General features: G+C 49.8%; 1 protein-coding gene across 2 annotated transcripts; it reads right to left on the bottom strand.

Annotated features, from left to right (window-relative positions):
• Nucleotides 1-1403: 1403 nt before the first annotated feature.
• On the bottom strand, nucleotides 1404-17028 carry LOC131500392 (cytochrome P450 2B11-like). Of its 2 annotated transcripts, none has more exons than XM_058709557.1 (9): nucleotides 16762-17028; nucleotides 13026-13188; nucleotides 12730-12879; nucleotides 10927-11087; nucleotides 9199-9381; nucleotides 8767-8908; nucleotides 7025-7212; nucleotides 6679-6820; nucleotides 1404-2684 (listed from the first exon to the last, which is right to left on the bottom strand). In XM_058709557.1, exons 1-9 carry the CDS (start codon nucleotides 16930-16932, stop codon nucleotides 2494-2496), a joined length of 1491 nt encoding a protein of 496 aa, XP_058565540.1. In that variant the 5' UTR covers nucleotides 16933-17028; the 3' UTR covers nucleotides 1404-2493. The 2 variants fall into 2 exon arrangements, with proteins under 2 accessions (XP_058565540.1, XP_058565541.1); XM_058709558.1 differs by having other exon boundaries at nucleotides 9205-9381; nucleotides 16762-17021.
• Nucleotides 17029-17249: the final 221 nt, after the last annotated feature.

Genomic DNA, 17249 nt, shown 5'->3' with positions numbered 1-17249 from the left:
TTTAACTATGGTGATGTCTCTGGAGTGTGGAATCACTCCGACCATGAAAATACTCTGCCATTTCTTTTCAAAGTTGTCAAATTGCTTCTCAAAATGACAAAACTGGAATACAAACGGGAGAGATGAAAGTATTGTACCAATGTTAACTTCACTCAAGTTTATCACTATGGCAGCTGTATCAGAGAACATGTCTGTTCCTAGGAAATACATACTGAAGGATTTAGGAGTAAAGGGCCATGTTGTGTGTAATTGATCACAAATGATCCAGAAAAAGTATAAGATAGAGAGATGATAGCTTTCCACCAGCTTTCCCCATCCCATCTCACTGCCTGGAAGGACTTGAGAAAGCCCTTGTGGTCTATTTGCAAAAAGTTCCCCAGGAAGGGCAGAGGCCACAGTCCCAGAGGGACTTGACTCCAAGAAGCCGGGTGACCCCAGAGCAGCAAGGGGCTGTGACTGCCATGGTCCCGCCTATGTCTTCCTTCCATCATGCTGTCCCTCTTAAAAGGTAGGCTGCTCTGTTGTGTGTCACCTTCTCTTTTCTGTGATCGTCGGGGCGGATGTGCCAAAAATCTACTTTAGCACAGCTCTTGGTAACTCCCCAGTGGCATCAGGGAACCCAAAGATGGCAGGTGCTGCAGAGGCCAGGAAGTTTAGCCTCTCTATTGGATCCCCAAACTGGCTTCCCATTGGCCCCTGGCTGGCCGGAGGTATCTTAGCAGGCAATGCCCTTGAACCTGGGGTACCTTCTTGAGGGAAGGGCGGTGGTGCCAGCTGGCAGAGCCTGGTGTAGGATGGTCTACTGCAAGGGTGGCTCTTGGCTGATTTTCTTAGAGGGTGGCATTGCATCATGAGGGATTGGAAATCGCTAGAAGACCGAACTGAGGCATCCTGAGATCGCTGGAAAGAAGGATTTGCTATGGGCCTCAGAAGAGAATGAGAAATGAAGAAAAAGATAAGGTCTGATGGGGGAAGCCTAGCTCCATGTTGGGCGGGTTTGAGGCTGACTGATTGAACCATTCATTCATTCATTCATTCATTCCTTAGCAAATATTTGCCTTCTTGGGCCTGGTTGTGAGGCGAAGAAGTTCTCATCTTCTAGAAGGATCCCTAGTGACCTGACAATAAGTGGGTCTCATGTAAGATGGCATGGATCACCATCTTCCCAGGGGATGTCAGGATTTGGATGTTTGTTTCAGTCTCAGGGGATTTGAAGGGGAATACCAGGGAATCCAAGGCACCAGGGAGAATCATGCAGCTGAAGGGGCTGAGGAGGCCCTTGCATAGAGGGACGGAAGTAGGGAAATTCAGTAAGAATGGGGATGGCGGTGTACAAGCAATGGTCTATAATGTGGATGAACCCCAAAATATTGTGCCGAGTGAAAGAAGCCGGACACAAAAGAGCACGTATTGTATGATTCCATTTGCATGAATCACACGGAATAGGCAAATACATAAAGACCAAAAGCAGACTGGTGGTTGCCAGGAGCTGAGGGGGAGGGGGAATGGGGAGTGACTGCTAGTGGGTACGGAGTTTTCTTCCTGGGTGATGAAAATGTTTGGAGCTAGAAAGTGGCGGTGGTTACACGACATTGTGAATGAGCCAATGCCACCAAATCATGCACTTTAAAACACTTAGTTCTGGAGTGCCTGGGTGGCTCAGTTGGTTAAGCGCCTGACTTTCACTCAGGTCATGCATGACCTCGCGGTCTGTGAGTTCCAGCCCCCTTCAGGTTCTGTCTCCCCCTCTCTCTGCTCCTCCCCCACTTGCATTCTCTCTCTCTCTCTCTCTCTCTCCCTCCCTCTCTCTCTAAGTAAATTTTTAAAAAGTGAAAACACTTAGTTTTATGTTATATGAATTTCACAGTAATTTTAAAATGTATTGGAGGGGGGGTATGACTAGGTGAAGAATTTGAGGTGGAGAGCCAGGGAGAGAGTGTGAATCTTGCTCCCCCACTGCGAGCCATATGATAGGACTTCAGACAACTGATGCCATTGTCTAGCCTTTGTTTACTCATGTGTAAAATGGGCATGATCATTGTATCCGCCCCATGGGACTACTGGAAGGAGGATTCCAGGGAGGTCACGTATGCACAGATCATGGAGCGCAAACAGTTGCTAAATGGAGACTGTGGTTGTTCTGAGGAAGGGAGAAGTCCCTGGGGGAAGCTGTGGCCTGGGAGGCACAAATGCAAAGAGCATCTGAGTCAAGTCTCCCGTCTTAGCCCCCAGCTTCTATATATACACCACACTGGGAACTCTGTTAACAAAGGAAAGGAAAACACTTCCATGAGTCTATGCAAGAGCTGCAGAGTGATGGACTGAGATGAGGCTGCAGAAAGGACTCTCCCACAGAGGCAGCAACCGAGGAGGGGGAAGACACTGGCTTGTGGTGGGTCTCTCAGCAGCAGGAAGACCCAGGGCCAGTCAAGGAACTGGCTTCTGCAGAGCTGGGAATACTTCCTGATCCTGGGATCCTTTGAGGCCCTTCTCTCAGTCCCCTCTGCGGGACCGAAAGCTGATCTGGTATACTGGGGGCACTCTTCCTATGCCACTCTCCTGGGGTGTGAGGTCGATGTCCTCGGGGGCCACAGGGCTGGCCACAGAGAAGTTCTGGAGGATGGTGGTGAAGAAGAGGAATAATTCCATGTGGGCGATGCCTTCACCAAGACAAATGCGCTTCCCTGTGAACACAGAAGATCACCAGTGTGGGCACAGAGCCGATGCACATCCCTTGCCCGGTCACATCCCAAAGCCCAGACTTCTGTGTCCATCGCCAACAGATTTGTATGGGACTGGCCTTCAACCTGCAATCCAGGGTGGTGTTTTAGGGGGTCCCGAGCCCTCTGAAACCAGGGGCTAACGTTTGGGTGGAGGTGCCTTGCACGTTTCTCCAGGAGAGTTTGTAGCTTCTGTGAGATTTCCAGAGGCTTCAGTGGCCACTTGGAGAACAAACACTCACTTCAGGTTAGATGTGTGTGTGTGTGTGTGTGTGTGCGTCTGCCTCCACATGTGCAGGTGTGTGCACATTTCTGACAACATTTTTAATGTCCTTCATCTCTAATATGAGGAGGATGTTACTTATTTCAAAGGACTATTATGAAGGTAAAGAAATTAATATTTGTAAAAATTCTCAGACCAGCACCTGGCCTGTACTAAGGATACTATAGGTGTAGATATTGTTTGTGTTTGTTTCTGGGTGTGTGTGGTAAGAAGTGTGTGTGGGGTGGGGGGGGAGTGTGTGTCTGGTGGGGAGTGTGTGTGCCTGTGGTGGGGAATGTATGTGTGGTGGGCAGTTTGTGTGGGAGGGAGTGTAGGGGGTGTGTGGGGGGGAGTGTGGGTGTGTGTGTGGAGGAAGTGGGGGGAATGTGGAGGGCAGTTGTGTGGGGAGCGTGTGGTGTGAGAGCTGGGCAGGGGTGTGGGGAGGGGTGGGGGCAGAGAGTGTGTTGGCCCGGAGTGGGTAGGGGGGAATGGGAGGGGAATATGGGGGGGGGGAGAGTGTGCGGGGAGTATGGGGGTCAGTGTGAAGAGGAGGTGTGTGGGGAGTGGGGGAGGGCCAGGGCGTGAGGAGGGGTGGGGGTGGGCAGTGTGTTGGGGGGAGTGTGTAAGGAGGAAAGGGAGGGGTGGGCGGTGTGTGTGGGGGTGTGTGGGAGGAGTGTGTGGTGGGAATGTAGAGGGGAGTTGTGTGGGGAGTGTATGTGGGGGGAGGGGGGAGTGTGAAGAGGAGTTGTGTGGGGAGTGTGGAGGGCAATTGTGTGGGGAGTGTGAGGGGTGAGAGCTGGGCAGGGGTGTGGGGAGGGGTGGGTAGGGGGGAATGGGAGGGGAGTATGTGGGGGAGACTGTGTGGGGGGGAATGAGAGGTAGTGTGAAGAGGAGTTGTGTGGGAAGTGTGGACGGCAATTGTGTGGGGAGTGTGGGGGTGTGGGGAGGGGTGGGGGTGGGCAGTGTGTTGGGGGGAGTGGGTAATGAGGAAAGGGAGGGGCGGGAGGTATGTGTGGGGGTGTGTGGGAGGAGTGTGTGGAGGGAATGTAGAGGGGAGTTGTGTGGGGAACATGTGGGGAGAGTATGGAGGGGAGTGTGGGGGGGGAGTGTGGGTGTGTATGTGGGGGGAGAGTGTGAGGAGGATTGAGGGGCAGGGAGCGCATGGGGGGAGTGCGTGCGGTTGGGAGCAGGAGGGTGTATCTGGCACTGTGTGTGTTTGTCTATATCTGGGTTGTCATTTTATCTCAGTCCGAGAGCCATGGGCTTCAAAGGTTTGGGGGGAAAACCAAACTACACTTAAAATTGTGAATGGGGCGGGGCACCTGGGTGGCTCCGTTGGTTAAGTCTCTGACTCTTGATTTTGGCTCCCAGGTCTTGATCTCTGCGTGAATAGTACGGAGCCTGCTTTGGATTTTCTCTCTCCCTCTCTCTCTCGGCCCCTACCCTGCTCAGGAGCCCATGCTCACGTGCTATTAAAATAAATAAATGAATAAAAAGAAGTGTGAATGGGTCAGAGGTGTGAGAGCCTCCAGTAGGTTATGAAGCATGGGCTTGAAGAGAAATAAGCACAAAGGGAGGAGGAACCCCAGGAAGAGGCACCGAAAGCCTCCTTTACCTCAGTGGCTCTTTCTTTTTTAATGTTTACTTATTTTTGAGAGAGCTCTCTCAAATACACAGAGTGGGAGCAGGGGGGTGGGGCAGAGAGAGAGGGAGACAGAATCTGAAGCAGGCTCTCGGCTCTGAGCACAGAGCCTGACACAGGGCTCAAACTCACCAAGGATGGATCATGACCTGAGCTAAGGCCCCACACTGAACTGACCGAGCCACCCAGGCACCCCACCTCAATGGCTCTTGATCTGCAAGCTGACCACCATGGCAAGGCCATTCAGATATTTCCTAGACCAGTCAAGGTGTCAGACATTATGCCTACGTGGACATCTCTGGGGGAAATGTCTGTATCTTTTTGGCACATCACAAGTTAGGTAACATGGACTTAGAGATACTCAGAGCAGGCAGGGCTCTAGACTGGTTCTCCTGTGACTGGTTCTGTGACCCAGTTCTTTCCAGAACAGCCTGACTCCTACTGTCTCCCTCCCATCCTCTCTTCCAATCCCAATCCCTGGGACTGTCCACTGGGACACCCTTCACTATCCCGTTGGCTCTAACATCTTTCGGCTTGGTTTGTCGTTCTTTCCACTCATGGCAATCTTGCATCAGTCTTTTGCTCTGATTGACCTCCCATCAGACATTGCTCCTCTGTCTCCTTCCTCTTTTGCCCACTTTCTTCAACCTTAAGCTCCCTGTCTCTGTCCATTTGGATCTGATTCCATCTGAAACTCTCTCCCTCCCCCTCTCTCTCTGTCTCCTTTTCTCTCTTGTTTCCCCTTCCTCACTGTATTGTCTCATTGTGCACTCAGTCTCTGTCACTTGTCCCCTGTCATTATCTCTCTCTGTGTCTGTCTTTGTCCTTCTCTCCATTTTTCTCACTCATTCTTTCTTTGTCTCTCTCTCTCTCCTTCCCTCTCTACATCTCTGCCTCTCTCTAACCTTAGAACAGGACTAGTGAATGGGATCATGGGCCCCACCCCACCATCCCACAAGCCCCCCAACTCTCACTTAAGATGAAATGAGGGAAGCCATAGCACTGGGCAGAGCCAGGGGATCTGGGTCACTGAGGTCACTGATGGAACTCAAGACTAGGGCCTTGGTTCGGGGGTCCTCCTTTCTCCCAAAGGATGAGGATTCTGGGCACTGGGGTTTTCTCAAGACGGGGCCACATAGTGCAGAACGGGGAAAGAGACAGGTCAGAGCATGTCAAGACCCACTCCTGGCTCCCAGTACCAGCAAGATAAACCCAAACTCCCCCCAGCTTCCAAGGCCCTCCAGCTGAGATCTTCCTTCTCCCCTTTTAGAATCCACACTCCAAGCTCCCTGGGTTTGTCTCGTTTCTCAAATACGCCATCCTGTCTCCACCTTCAGGCTTTGACTTGCTGTTCCCTCTGCCTGGAACACTCTTCCTAGTGGCTGACTGATATTCACCCCTGAGGTCTTAGCTTAGAAGCCAGTGCTTTGAGGAAAGCTTTTCCTCACCGAACCACCAAGAGTAGTCCGTATTTCCTCTTTGTGTTCCCAAAGTCCCTTTCAGAGCATTTATCACAGTTATGATTAATGATAATAATCATATTATCATTAATATGATAATTATGCTCATGGATAATTATCCATGAGCACCGACTTTGTGCCAAGCAGTTCTAAGCACATTGCAAGCATTAATTTAGTTTAATTAGGTACCATTTTGTGATCAAATGATAAATGCCCATCTCCCCTGCTTGGCTGTAAATTTCCCAGGGCAGAGACTGTGTCTCTATGTGACTTGCCCAGTGCATCATCTTCAGCCCCCAATAAAGCACTGAGCTCAGAGTAGTGCTCACCAGCTATTTTATACCAAGGTGTATCTCTATGCCAAGGCATAGAGAGGTTAAAATACTTTCCCAAGGCCCAGCTTACCGAGATGTGGCTTTGGGATGTGGTCTTCTTAAGCCCTGTCTAGGGCTGCAGGGGAGATGAAGTGGGTTAAAGGTAAAGCAAATGGCATATAGTAGCTGCTCAATGAACCAAGATCTCTCCTGGACTGTCTCAAAGAGAGAGTGGCCTTTCACTCTGGTGTCTGGGGAAGAGAGTGCAGGCCTGGCTTACCCATGGAGAAGGGGATAAAAGCGTCATTCTTCTTCAGTGCCCCATTGGCATCCAGAAAGTGGTCAGGGTTGAAGGCATCTGGTTTTTCAAAGTAATGTGGGTCATTGAGAGCAGAGTGCAGGAGGGGATATACTTCAGTGCCCTGAGGGAGAGTCACAAGGTCAACAGATACTGCCATTCCTTTCCTCAGCCCACCCTTAAAAACAAAACAAAACAAAACCAAACAAACAGACAAACAAAAAACCAAGAGGGCCCTAGTGATAAAACCAAAAACAGGTCAAGTGCAGAGATTAAGAGAACCCAGGATGCCCACACAGGAAAAATGTGGGAGCCCAGCTGGCCTCACCTTGGGCATGAAGTACCCTCTGAAGTGAGTGTCTTTGGTGACCATGTGGGGAAGGCCAGTGGGGAGGAGGTCACTGAATCTCTGAATCTCATGGATGACTGCGTCAGTGTATGGCATTTTGGCTCGATCATCAAGGGATGGAAGGCGGTGTGGGCCAATCACCTGGTCAATCTCCTTGTAGACTCTCTCTGCACAGAAGAGTGGGACCAGGAAACCTCACTGTAAAGAGACATTTCAGCAGGGACACTGCTTTGTGTGGGCTAATGAGCCAGGAAAAACCTGTAATAAAGGATTAGGTCATTGGCACCCCTCAGAGCAACCAGCCTGGAGGAGGGGGAGGCGAGGTGGGGGGGGGGGGGGAGCAAGAATTCTCACCCTTTGAAATCTATTGAATGTTATGAATCCTCTTACCACAGGCACATGTAAACACACACACACACACACACACCACAATTTTGCACAGAATTTCACATAAGAACTCAAGGCTATAAACTTGTCAAAATTCTCCCTCTAAAAAGACTGGAGAGGAGCCTGGGTGGCTCAGTCAATTAAGCGGTTAAATGTCTGACCTCGGCTCAGGTCCTAATCTCAAGGTTCATGACTTGGAGCCCCACATCGGTCATTACAGAACCTGCTTTGGATTTTTTGTCCCCTTGGTCTCAGCTCCTCCCCCATTCACCCTCTCCCCTCTCCTCCTCTCTCAAAAATAAATAAACATTGAAATTTTTAAAAACAAAAAGAGTAGAAAATGACCTAATATTTATTGTGTGTGTATTATAGATGAGACACTGTGCTAGGTACTCAGGAATATAACCATGAAATAGATGAATAGATTAACCCACAAACACCTGGATAAATGAATACATAAGCCAGTCGACTTATGAATGGAAAGAGTGATGAATGGAAGAACATTAGTGAATGGATGTGTGTATTTGTTTACCAATCAATATATGAATTATTGGGTCATTAATTAATAAATGGCCCTCAGACAAATAAGTGAACCTGATTAACCAGTAAATCAATTGCATAAATGAATGGATGGCTAGATCTATAGAGCAATAAGTAAATAAATAAATTAGTGAAATAACAGGTATCAAAAAGTGATGAAATAGGTATAAAAATAGATAAAATAGGTATAAAAAGGAACAAATAGATGGAGGGACTGAATGACAGATAAATAATCAGTGATGAATTAACTGAATTAAATGCATAATAAATGGATGAAGGGTGAATTGAAAGACCGATGGAAGAATTAAGGAATGAAATCTAGTTCATAGGGCAGATGGATGCATGCATGGACAAACGAGCCAATGAATCAATGACAAGTACTTCATTCATTAATCCCTGTTTCAAAAGATCAACAACTGAATTAATTAATCCAAATAAATAATGGAAGCCTAGGTCCTTGAATCAATCATAGGTGAAAGAATCTGAATATAAGGTAATCAATACAGGTAACAAATAAAAGGATAGACAAATGGATGGATGGTGGGCAGATAGAGGAGTCTGTCTTTACATGATGGGAGGACGCAGTGGGAGAACACACCGACGGATTGTTCGTATATCCACCGGCGGGGCTGCCTTAGTCAGGGCCTCATTCAAAACCTGCAGCGCTCCTGGTATATATAGGAGGTGAACACTTCCTCCCTCATTCAGGAAGGATCCCAGCTGCACTTTTGCAGCTCCCAAAGGGGTGAGAAGCCCCCGCCCCCTGCCTCGATCGGTTGTCTCCCCCCACCCACCTGTGACATGAGGGTACTTGAGCATGAGCTGGAAACCATAGCGGAGCGTGCTGCTGGTGGTCTCCGTGCCGGCGAAGAAGAGGGAGAGCACCGTGCAGATGAGGTTCCGATGGTGGAATTCGCTGTTGGGGTCGGACTTCTCCTGAAGCCGAGCGGTAGGGGGCGTGTCAGGGGAGCGGGGGCTTTGCTGCACGCTCTTGCCTGGGGGCGTCCTCCCCTGCTGCTGGGTCTCACACCCCCTGTATCTCTCTCTCCCTCTCTCCTCCCAACTTTCCCCTTTTTTCCTCTTCCCCTCAGTTGGTTCCTGAGTCTCTCCTCCCTTTCCCAATCTCCCTCCCCTCTTCCCCACTCCCTTCCCCCTTTCCCCGCCCTTCTTCTCATCGCCGCCATCTTTTCCTCCCTCCCTGCCCCCTCCTGTACCCCTCCCCCAACCCCCACTTTGTCCATGCGGATCAGGTAGGCATCGATGAAGTCCCGGGGGGTGCTGGGGTCCAGGGTTTCACGGTGCTTCTCCACAGCGTCCTCTATGAAGGCTATGATTTCCTGCACGTTTTTGTAGATTTGCTTGTGTGTACCTGGAAAGTACTTCAAGAAGTTGTAGAAAAGCTCGAACACCTGCAGCAGAGAAGGGGCTGTGAGGTCCTCCTGGGGTGGAGCCAGTGAGTCACAGGGAGGGGAGCCCTCCTGGGGCCTGGGTAGGGCAGAATCTCATCTTGCTCTGCCTCTCTGTTTCTGTCTCTGCCTCTCACTCACTGATTCTAAGTCTCCTTTGATCTGTTGTTCTCCCAGTTTTCTCCTTCTGTCTCTTCCTCCCTCATCCTCCCGTCCTGTTTTGGTTGCTGCCACACCTCTCTCCTTGGCGCCTCTCCTTACCCATGTGTGTCTCTTCTCACTTGTCTCTCTGCAGCTACTTTTTTCTTTTAAATCATCTCTACACCCAGTGTGGAGCTCGAACTCACGACCCTGAGATCAGGAGTCGCCTGGTCTACTGACTGAGTCAGCCAGGTGGTTGGCTCTCTGTGCTTCTATTGCCTATTTCGCCCAGTGGATCTGTTTGGCTCGGACCTCTCTGATTCTTTCCACCCCTCACGTCTCCTTTGTTGCACCAAACACTGATACCGTGATGCATACACAAGATGAGCCTACTGCCTGCTTAAGACTATTTATTTTGGAACATATTTCTACCATATTGTCTGAGAATTAATGTAATACCTACCTGTTGCAAATAATTGCAAAAAAAAAAAAGGTGGAAACAGAGAGTGCAATGTAAAATTCTTTCTTAATTTTTAGAGATAAGCATTGATATCTCTCTGGTGAATTTCACGCTAAACTTTTGTCTCTCTGTGGGTCTCTGTGGGAGGAGAAAAGTGAAATCACCTGCTGCACCTGTTGCAAACACTCACTCTGGGCGCCATCCTAGCTTTTTGGATCAGACTGTCTAGCAGGAGGTCATGGGAGTTTGTATTTGGGACAGTCCTATGCACAAAACTGACATGCACTCCTGGGTACGACCATAACGAGGCATACTGTTCTGCAGTTTAATTTTTTAAACTTAATGTACAATTGGGATATTTCCAGATTCGTTGAGAAAGAGAAACCACGCTATTTTGTTTTAAAAGAGGAGCATATTACTTTATAATCTGGGAGATATTTTTTAAAGGACCAAAAGTGGGCGGGGAAATGGGGAAAATGAAGAAATGTGGTCCCTTATTTTCACCTATCCTTGAATTTCTTCAATTGAGGAGATTTGTCAAAGACAGAGGTGAAGATTTGGAGGAATCAGGAACAGAAGAATAGACAGCCTGACAGTCTGAGTCCTATTCTCTCCCTCTGTCTCTTCCACTCTGCCTCTCAGAGTCTCTGATCTCTGCTCTTCCTCGTCGCTTTCGCCCTGTCCTTCTCTCTCCTCTTCCAAACCCTCATGTCTTGGTCTCTCTTGCTGACTCTCTGACTCTCCATCTCTGTCTCCTCATCCTAGGCTCCCCATCCCTGTCTCCCGTCCCTCCCGCCCTCTACTGCTCAGTGTCCCTGTCCCTCCCGGCTGTCTGTGCCCTGCTTCCAGCCCAAAGCTGTATTTCTGGGACACCAAAGCAGATCACCCCTTTCCCTGTGCCCTAGATATCCACCTCACACACCAGCCTCCCACACCAGCTCCCTGACCTGGCTGGAGAAGGAGCTGAGGAGCGTGAAGGTCTGGTAGAACAAGTCCAGCAACCGCAGGAACTTGGGATCTTTGTAGCTAAAGCGTGTTCCAAAGACAATGGTGCAGATGATGTTGGCAGTCATGGAGTGGAAAAGGAAGGTGGGGTCCTGGAAGGCTCCTAGGAGGAGGAGGCACAGGTCATGGGACACGGACTCAAACAAAGGCCTTGGGAGCACTTGACCACTGCCCCATCTCCATGTGACTGCCCTCCCTGGCTCAGTGGTGACAAAGAAGCAGGAGCAGGAACCGCTAACATTCACTAGCCCAGATGATGGGCCAGCCAGGTCCTGTTCTAAGCACTTCATGTATTATTTTACCAAATTCCCACCACAACCCTGGGGGGAAAGTGCCGTTCTGTTATTGTCTGCAGGGTCGTCAAGCTATGGAGGCTGTGTGGTGGGTCCCTCTCAGGCCTCAGCTCTGACCCTGGGGGCAGGTAGTTAAGTCCCAGGGGCAGATGGGTGCAGGGCTGGTGTTCAGTCAATCACACGTGCAAGTTTAAAAGCTCTGCTCTCCCTGTCCCTTGTCTGTCATCCCCTCCCTTCATCTCTTCTCTACACCTCCAGGGCTCTTTGGTCTCCATGGAATCGTTCTGCACTTGACAGCCGATGTCTGTATACATCCTGACCTCCCTGGATGGGAGGGAAGCAGGGACTGTGCACCCACCCAGAAGTGTCATGGCATCAGCCTCTCTCTGCGGGTCTCACCTGTCCATCTTCTCTTGCTCCCCTGCACACCCTTTCCTGAGGTTGTCTGTCAGTCTCATTTTCTCTACCTTGGTTTCTGTCTGCCTTGGTTTCTTTTTGCTTCTCCCGGTCTCTTCCAGTCTCTCTCTTTGTCTTCATCTCTCCATCTGTGTCTCTTTTCCCTTCCCTATCTCTCTCCATCTGAGTCCCTCTTTTTCCATCTGAGTCTGTCTTCATGGTCTGCTGCCCCTAGTCCTCTATTACCCCCTATGTCTCTGCCTCTGCCTCTCCCTCCCAGCCTGTACATTTATGTCTCAAAATCTCTTACGAAAGGACCCTGTCATCTTTATGTCTCATAAACACCCTTATATGGAGAATCCAAAAGTAAGTAGAAGTGCTTCTCTCTTTTTTTTAAGTCTATTTATTTATTTTGAGAGAGAAAGAGAGAGAATGAGTGGGGGAGAGGCAAAGAGAGAGGGGGAAAGAGAGAGAATCTGTGCTGTCAGCGCAGAGCCGGACGCAGGGCTCGAACTCACAAACCGTAAGATCATGACCTGAGCCGAAATCAAGAGTCAGATGCTTCACCGGCCGAGCAACCCAGGCCCCCCTCAGAAGTGCTTCTTTGACAGCCCATCCCAGCTGCCTGAGGGCAGGACGCCCCAGCTACCCATCTTGCTCGCTGACAGCTTGTCAATAGTCCACTCAAGAAGAATAAAAACCCACTTTGGCATTTTCAAAGTGTCTATCGTTTTCCCCTTTCTCTCTTTGCCTGCTTTTATGTAAGTCTTATTTTTGCCCTTGCAGATACAAGTCATCCATGGGTTGGTTTCCCTGAACCCAAGTAAATAGCGTGCTAATACATAACCAAGTTTATGTCCTTGAGTTACTCTTGACACTATACACCCCATATCTCTTCTGGCTCCCTGTGTTCCATTCCTACCCATCTCTGTCTGTCCCTCTGTTGGATGGTCTCTCAGGGTCATTCTCTATCTCTGCCTCTCTTTCACTGCCCACAGATACATCTCAGTCTTTCTGTTGCCACGCACCCAGCATACCCATTCCCCGGGGACTCACCCTGGGTTTTCCGCAGTTCCTCTACCACACACTGAGACTCCTCCTGAATCCGCTCCTCTATACTCCGCTTCCCCATCCCAAAGTTCTTCATGGTGGCCAGAGAGAATCGCCGAAGGAGCTTCCAGCGTTCCCCGTTGGCAAAGATCACACCTGCAGGTGTAGGGAAGGCATGGATTCCCAAGAGGGTTGGAAGGGGACTCCGGGCCCCTCTGCGCCTCTTATCCCCCCTTCCCAGACTCACCCTCCCCAATTTCCATCTTCCATCATTCCCCTCCAGGTGCCTTTGAGGTCCTTACCATGTCCTTGGAAGATTCGTTCTACGGTAGAGACTCTCCCGCGGCCAGAGAAGGCCTCAGCTTGGTCCACCAGGGCCTCCCGTATGGCCTCTATCCCACACAGCATGACCACAGGCCTTGGCCCCAGGTACACCGTGAAAACATCCCCGTATTTCTCTCGGAGCTGTGAAGCATATCCACGCCCAAGGTTACTGTTAGCCAATGTGCACCCATGTGGCCATCCCAGTTGTTAAACCATAAACATACTCATGTATAGATTGGCAATTAGCTACTGAGTACCCCAAGACCCTCCACCCCAGGGTGCCTTCCCCTTCCCAGGACCCAGCAACTAAAGGATTAACCCATGATCCAGACAGAGTCTGCATGGTTGGTGCCCTAAGCAGTACAGATGGTTAAATATCTCTTACTTCTGCCTATACCCTTGAGTCGAACCAAATCTCCCCAGCATTGAAACTGAAGGGTCATCCTTCCTGTGACCCAGCATCAACCTGCTGTCTGCCTCCTGACAATGTCCCCAGGGAACTACCCTAAACCGCTTGGTAGACATGAAGAGAAAACAACGGCTTCGGGGATGATTGTGACATAACATCAGCACAGGCATTTGCAAAACTGCTCCGTGGTATTTACTGAAGCTAAACACATGTATATTCAATGACTCATTAACTTCACTCCCAGATGCACGCCCAACCAAAATGTGTACGTAGGTTCACCAAAATACCAACAACCTGATTCGCTGAAGGTTTTTTAAAAAAATTTTAATGTTTACTTGTTTTTGAGAGAGAGAGACAGAGCGTGAAGAGGGGAGGAGCAGAGAGAGAAGGAGACACAGAATCCGAAGCAGACTCCAGGCTCTGAGTGGTCGGCACAGAGCCCGATGCGGGGTTTGAACCTACAAACCGCGAGATCATGACCTGAGCCGAAGTCGGACGCCTAACGGACCGAGCCACCCAGGCGCCCATTGAAGTTTTTCAAATAAAATTCTCAGCAACACTGATAGAGAATAAATATATGGCGATATAGTCATGCCATGGAATAATTATGCAGCAATGAAAAAGAACCCGTGCTACAGCCAAGACTTGAATGAAACTCACAGGCGTAGTGTTGAGTGAAATCAACCAGACACAAAAGTGCCATATGTCCTAACTCTATTTCTAGGAAGTCAAGATAGTGAGAGGGTGGTGACTGGAAGGGGACTGGAGGGTGGTTTCTGGGGACAGGACGTGTTGTTATTTACCTATATGTCAATTACATGAGTCTGTCCGCTTGAGAGAATTCATTGAGCTGAACGTTTACGACTTGTGCACTTTTAGGGGTCATGTTAAGCCTCACTAAAAATTGACGTAAAATCATGAAAAGATTCAGTTTACTGCAAAATCTCTCCCACTGATCTCTGCAGAGCCTCCTTATGGTCTCCCTACTGCCATTCCCATCCTCGTAGGATCAGTTGGCCACCCACCTCACCCCAGTCTGAAGCCAGAGTATTCCCTATGAAAATGTAAATTAATTAATACCCCTAACTGGCTCCAAACCCTCCCATGCCCCCCACTGCGCTGAGGGTAAGATCTGAGGTCTCCACCTTGATCCACATCGTCCTGCATGAGGTGGCTGCATCACCCCTCTGTCCTCCCCCTCTCCCCTTCCCTCCTTCAGATCCAGCCTCCATGTTTTCCCCCAAACATGCCGAGCTTGCTCTCGCTTCAGTGTTCTTGCACTGACACCTGCCTCTCTACGGTGCTTTGCTCCTACATCTTGCAGGGTGTCTGCTCACAGACACAGCGAGACTGAGCCTCTCCCCCACTATTCAATCTAAAGTAGCTCCACCACTTTCTAAAATAGCACCTGGCTTTCTTTTATTTTTTTTTTTTAAATTTTTTTTTCAACGTTTTTTATTTATTTTTGGGACAGAGAGAGACAGAGCATGAACGGGGGAGGGGCAGAGAGAGAGGGAGACACAGAATCGGAAACAGGCTCCAGGCTCCGAGCCATCAGCCCAGAGCCTGACGCGGGGCTCGAACTCACGGACCGCGAGATCGTGACCTGGCTGAAGCCGGACGCTTAACCGACTGCGCCACCCAGGCGCCCCAGCACCTGGCTTTCTTTTAATCATAGCTCTTGTCTACCTAGTATTTCCTAATTTGCTTAACTTGTATGCCTTGTCTAAAGCCACATCATCAATGCGTAGAATGTTCCCAGGACACAGAAGGTGCCCTGTAAATGACCTTTGAATGAATGGATCAAAAGAGCTGCCATTTAATGAGCACTTACTATATACCAGGCTCTCTATGCAGTATGCCACCCAGTCCTCATTAATGTTATGAGACACACATTCTTACCACCATCTCATTTTAACAGAGGAGGAAACTGAGACTCAATGAGTAAGAGTTGACTCTGGAACACAAAATCCAAATCTGTCTGACTCTAGAAAGATCTGGGAGCATACTAGGGAATGGAGGAGGAGCGGGGCCACCTTCTCCAACCTGTCCCATCGTGACACCCCTTAGTCCATTCTCTCCCTTCCTGTCTCCAAAGATGCAATAATAATGGAGGATCATGGACCCCCTAAAGAATCCTGGAAGTTCCATGGAAGAACTTGAAGGGATCTGGAACTCTCAAAATTTTATGTAAAAATCTTTGTGGACATTTGGAGGGGAGAGAGCCCACAGCTTAACCAAATTCTCAAAGGATTTGTGATCCCCAAATCATTAGGTAGCTTTGGCCTAGGAGGGCATTGGAGATGAGGACACCTCTGTGCCAGACCCCAGCTTTCCCTCCATGAAGTCCCAGCTGTGTGACTGAGGACAAGTGTCTTCCCCAGGCTGAGCCTCACGGTCCATACCTGTGAGATAAGGATAACACCTCACCTCCCCCGCAGGCGTGTGGTAAGCCAGACCTGATGAATTCCCACAGCGATACAGATAAATCCTAGCCATGTAATCCTGAGCAAGAAATCAAGTCCAGGAGTTTACAGGAAAGCATGGTGCCCTTGCGATGCACTGAAATAAAAAGCACTCGGGGCCTGTGCATACCCATCCCTCCACTTGTGGGAAAATTCTATCTCTTAAAAGCAAAGGGATGACAAACCCAAGATTCAGGAGTGTGGTGGCCTTGGGGTATGTAAGCTGGCAGTTATGTCGGTGACCCAGTTCTTCTGTTGCCACGAGGGTGCACCGGTGTAGATTACATTATTCATAAATAAATCGATAATCACATGTAAAATCATGTGTAGAAAGCAGTGATACAGAGTCTGGTAAACACTCCAGTGTCAGCCATTACCGCACATTTGTGACCGTTATTGGTAAGAACCTTGTGCTTCCTCCCGTCTTCCTTCTCCTCCTGGCATCCACCTGGGCCAATCGCCGCTCTCTTTTCTTGCCAGAGGAGAAACTTATGATTGGTGACTCTGCCCCTTCTCTCTCTTCCAGGGCCGGGCAGGTGCCCAGAGACTCCATAGGCGGTGGCAGAAGAGTATGAAATTCTATAACCACGGCTTGCGCCCAGACGCCTCCGCGTGCCCACCCACCCACCCACTCCGGGGCCAGTGCCCACACACTTCAACTGAGCAGGGACACCTCTGACCATCTGACCACCAGCTACCATGCTTCACCTCCATGCACCTTCTTCGCCACCTTCATACACCCCACCCGAGCCTGAAAGGATGCCTTCACTCCTTCTGGGGAGTGATCCCCAGATCCAGGGGCAGGGAGACACCCTCAGAGCCCATGCATCGGCATCTCACCCTCAGGAAGGATTTGAGTAAGCCACTTCTGTCCATCTGCAGAATATTCCCCAAGAAGGCCAGAGGACGGGGGCCTGGCGGGAGGCGGCCATGGGCCTTCGGGTGGTCCCTGGCCAACAGAAGCAGGAGTCCCGTGAGGACAGCAAGGAGGAGAACGACGCTGAGCTCCATGGCCCGGCCCAACTGTCTTTGTCCCAACTTCAGCCTTGATTGAGCTGGGCCTTTTATTCTGAGCTGGCTGCCCCACCCAGTTATGTAACTGCATTCACTCCCCACCTCCCCTCTCATCAGGTCCAGGAGTATGAACTTAAAAGGGTGGTATGTTTTTCAAGTATGGGAAGTCCCATTCTTCTGGCTCACACAACCCTGTACATGTTGTCAGAGACCAGGTGGTAGCGATTCCAAAGTCCACAAGAGTGCCTGTGCCTGGTGCTCACAGGCTGTGTTTGTTTTGCGGCTATGGGTGAGCATGCGCGTTCGCCTTGAAG

The sequence above is a fragment of the Neofelis nebulosa genome, chromosome 17, assembly GCF_028018385.1.
Source record: "Neofelis nebulosa isolate mNeoNeb1 chromosome 17, mNeoNeb1.pri, whole genome shotgun sequence".
NCBI lineage: Eukaryota > Metazoa > Chordata > Mammalia > Carnivora > Felidae > Neofelis > Neofelis nebulosa.
This window is presented reverse-complemented; position numbering and strand designations above follow the sequence as displayed.

What these genes read in the sequence shown, in the direction of transcription:
- LOC131500392 (XM_058709557.1), bottom strand. Translation starts at nt 16,932, where the DNA reads ATGGAGCTCAGCGTCGTTCTCCTCCTTGCTGTCCTCACGGGACTCCTG. An exon ending in TCAGCTCCTTCTCCAGCCAG is followed by an intron (nt 9,382 to 10,926) that starts GTCAGGGAGCTG and finishes TCTCTGCTGCAG; the next exon opens with GTGTTCGAGCTTTTCTACAA. An exon ending in GAGGGTACTTCATGCCCAAG is followed by an intron (nt 6,821 to 7,024) that starts GTGAGGCCAGCT and finishes ACTCTCCCTCAG; the next exon opens with GGCACTGAAGTATATCCCCT.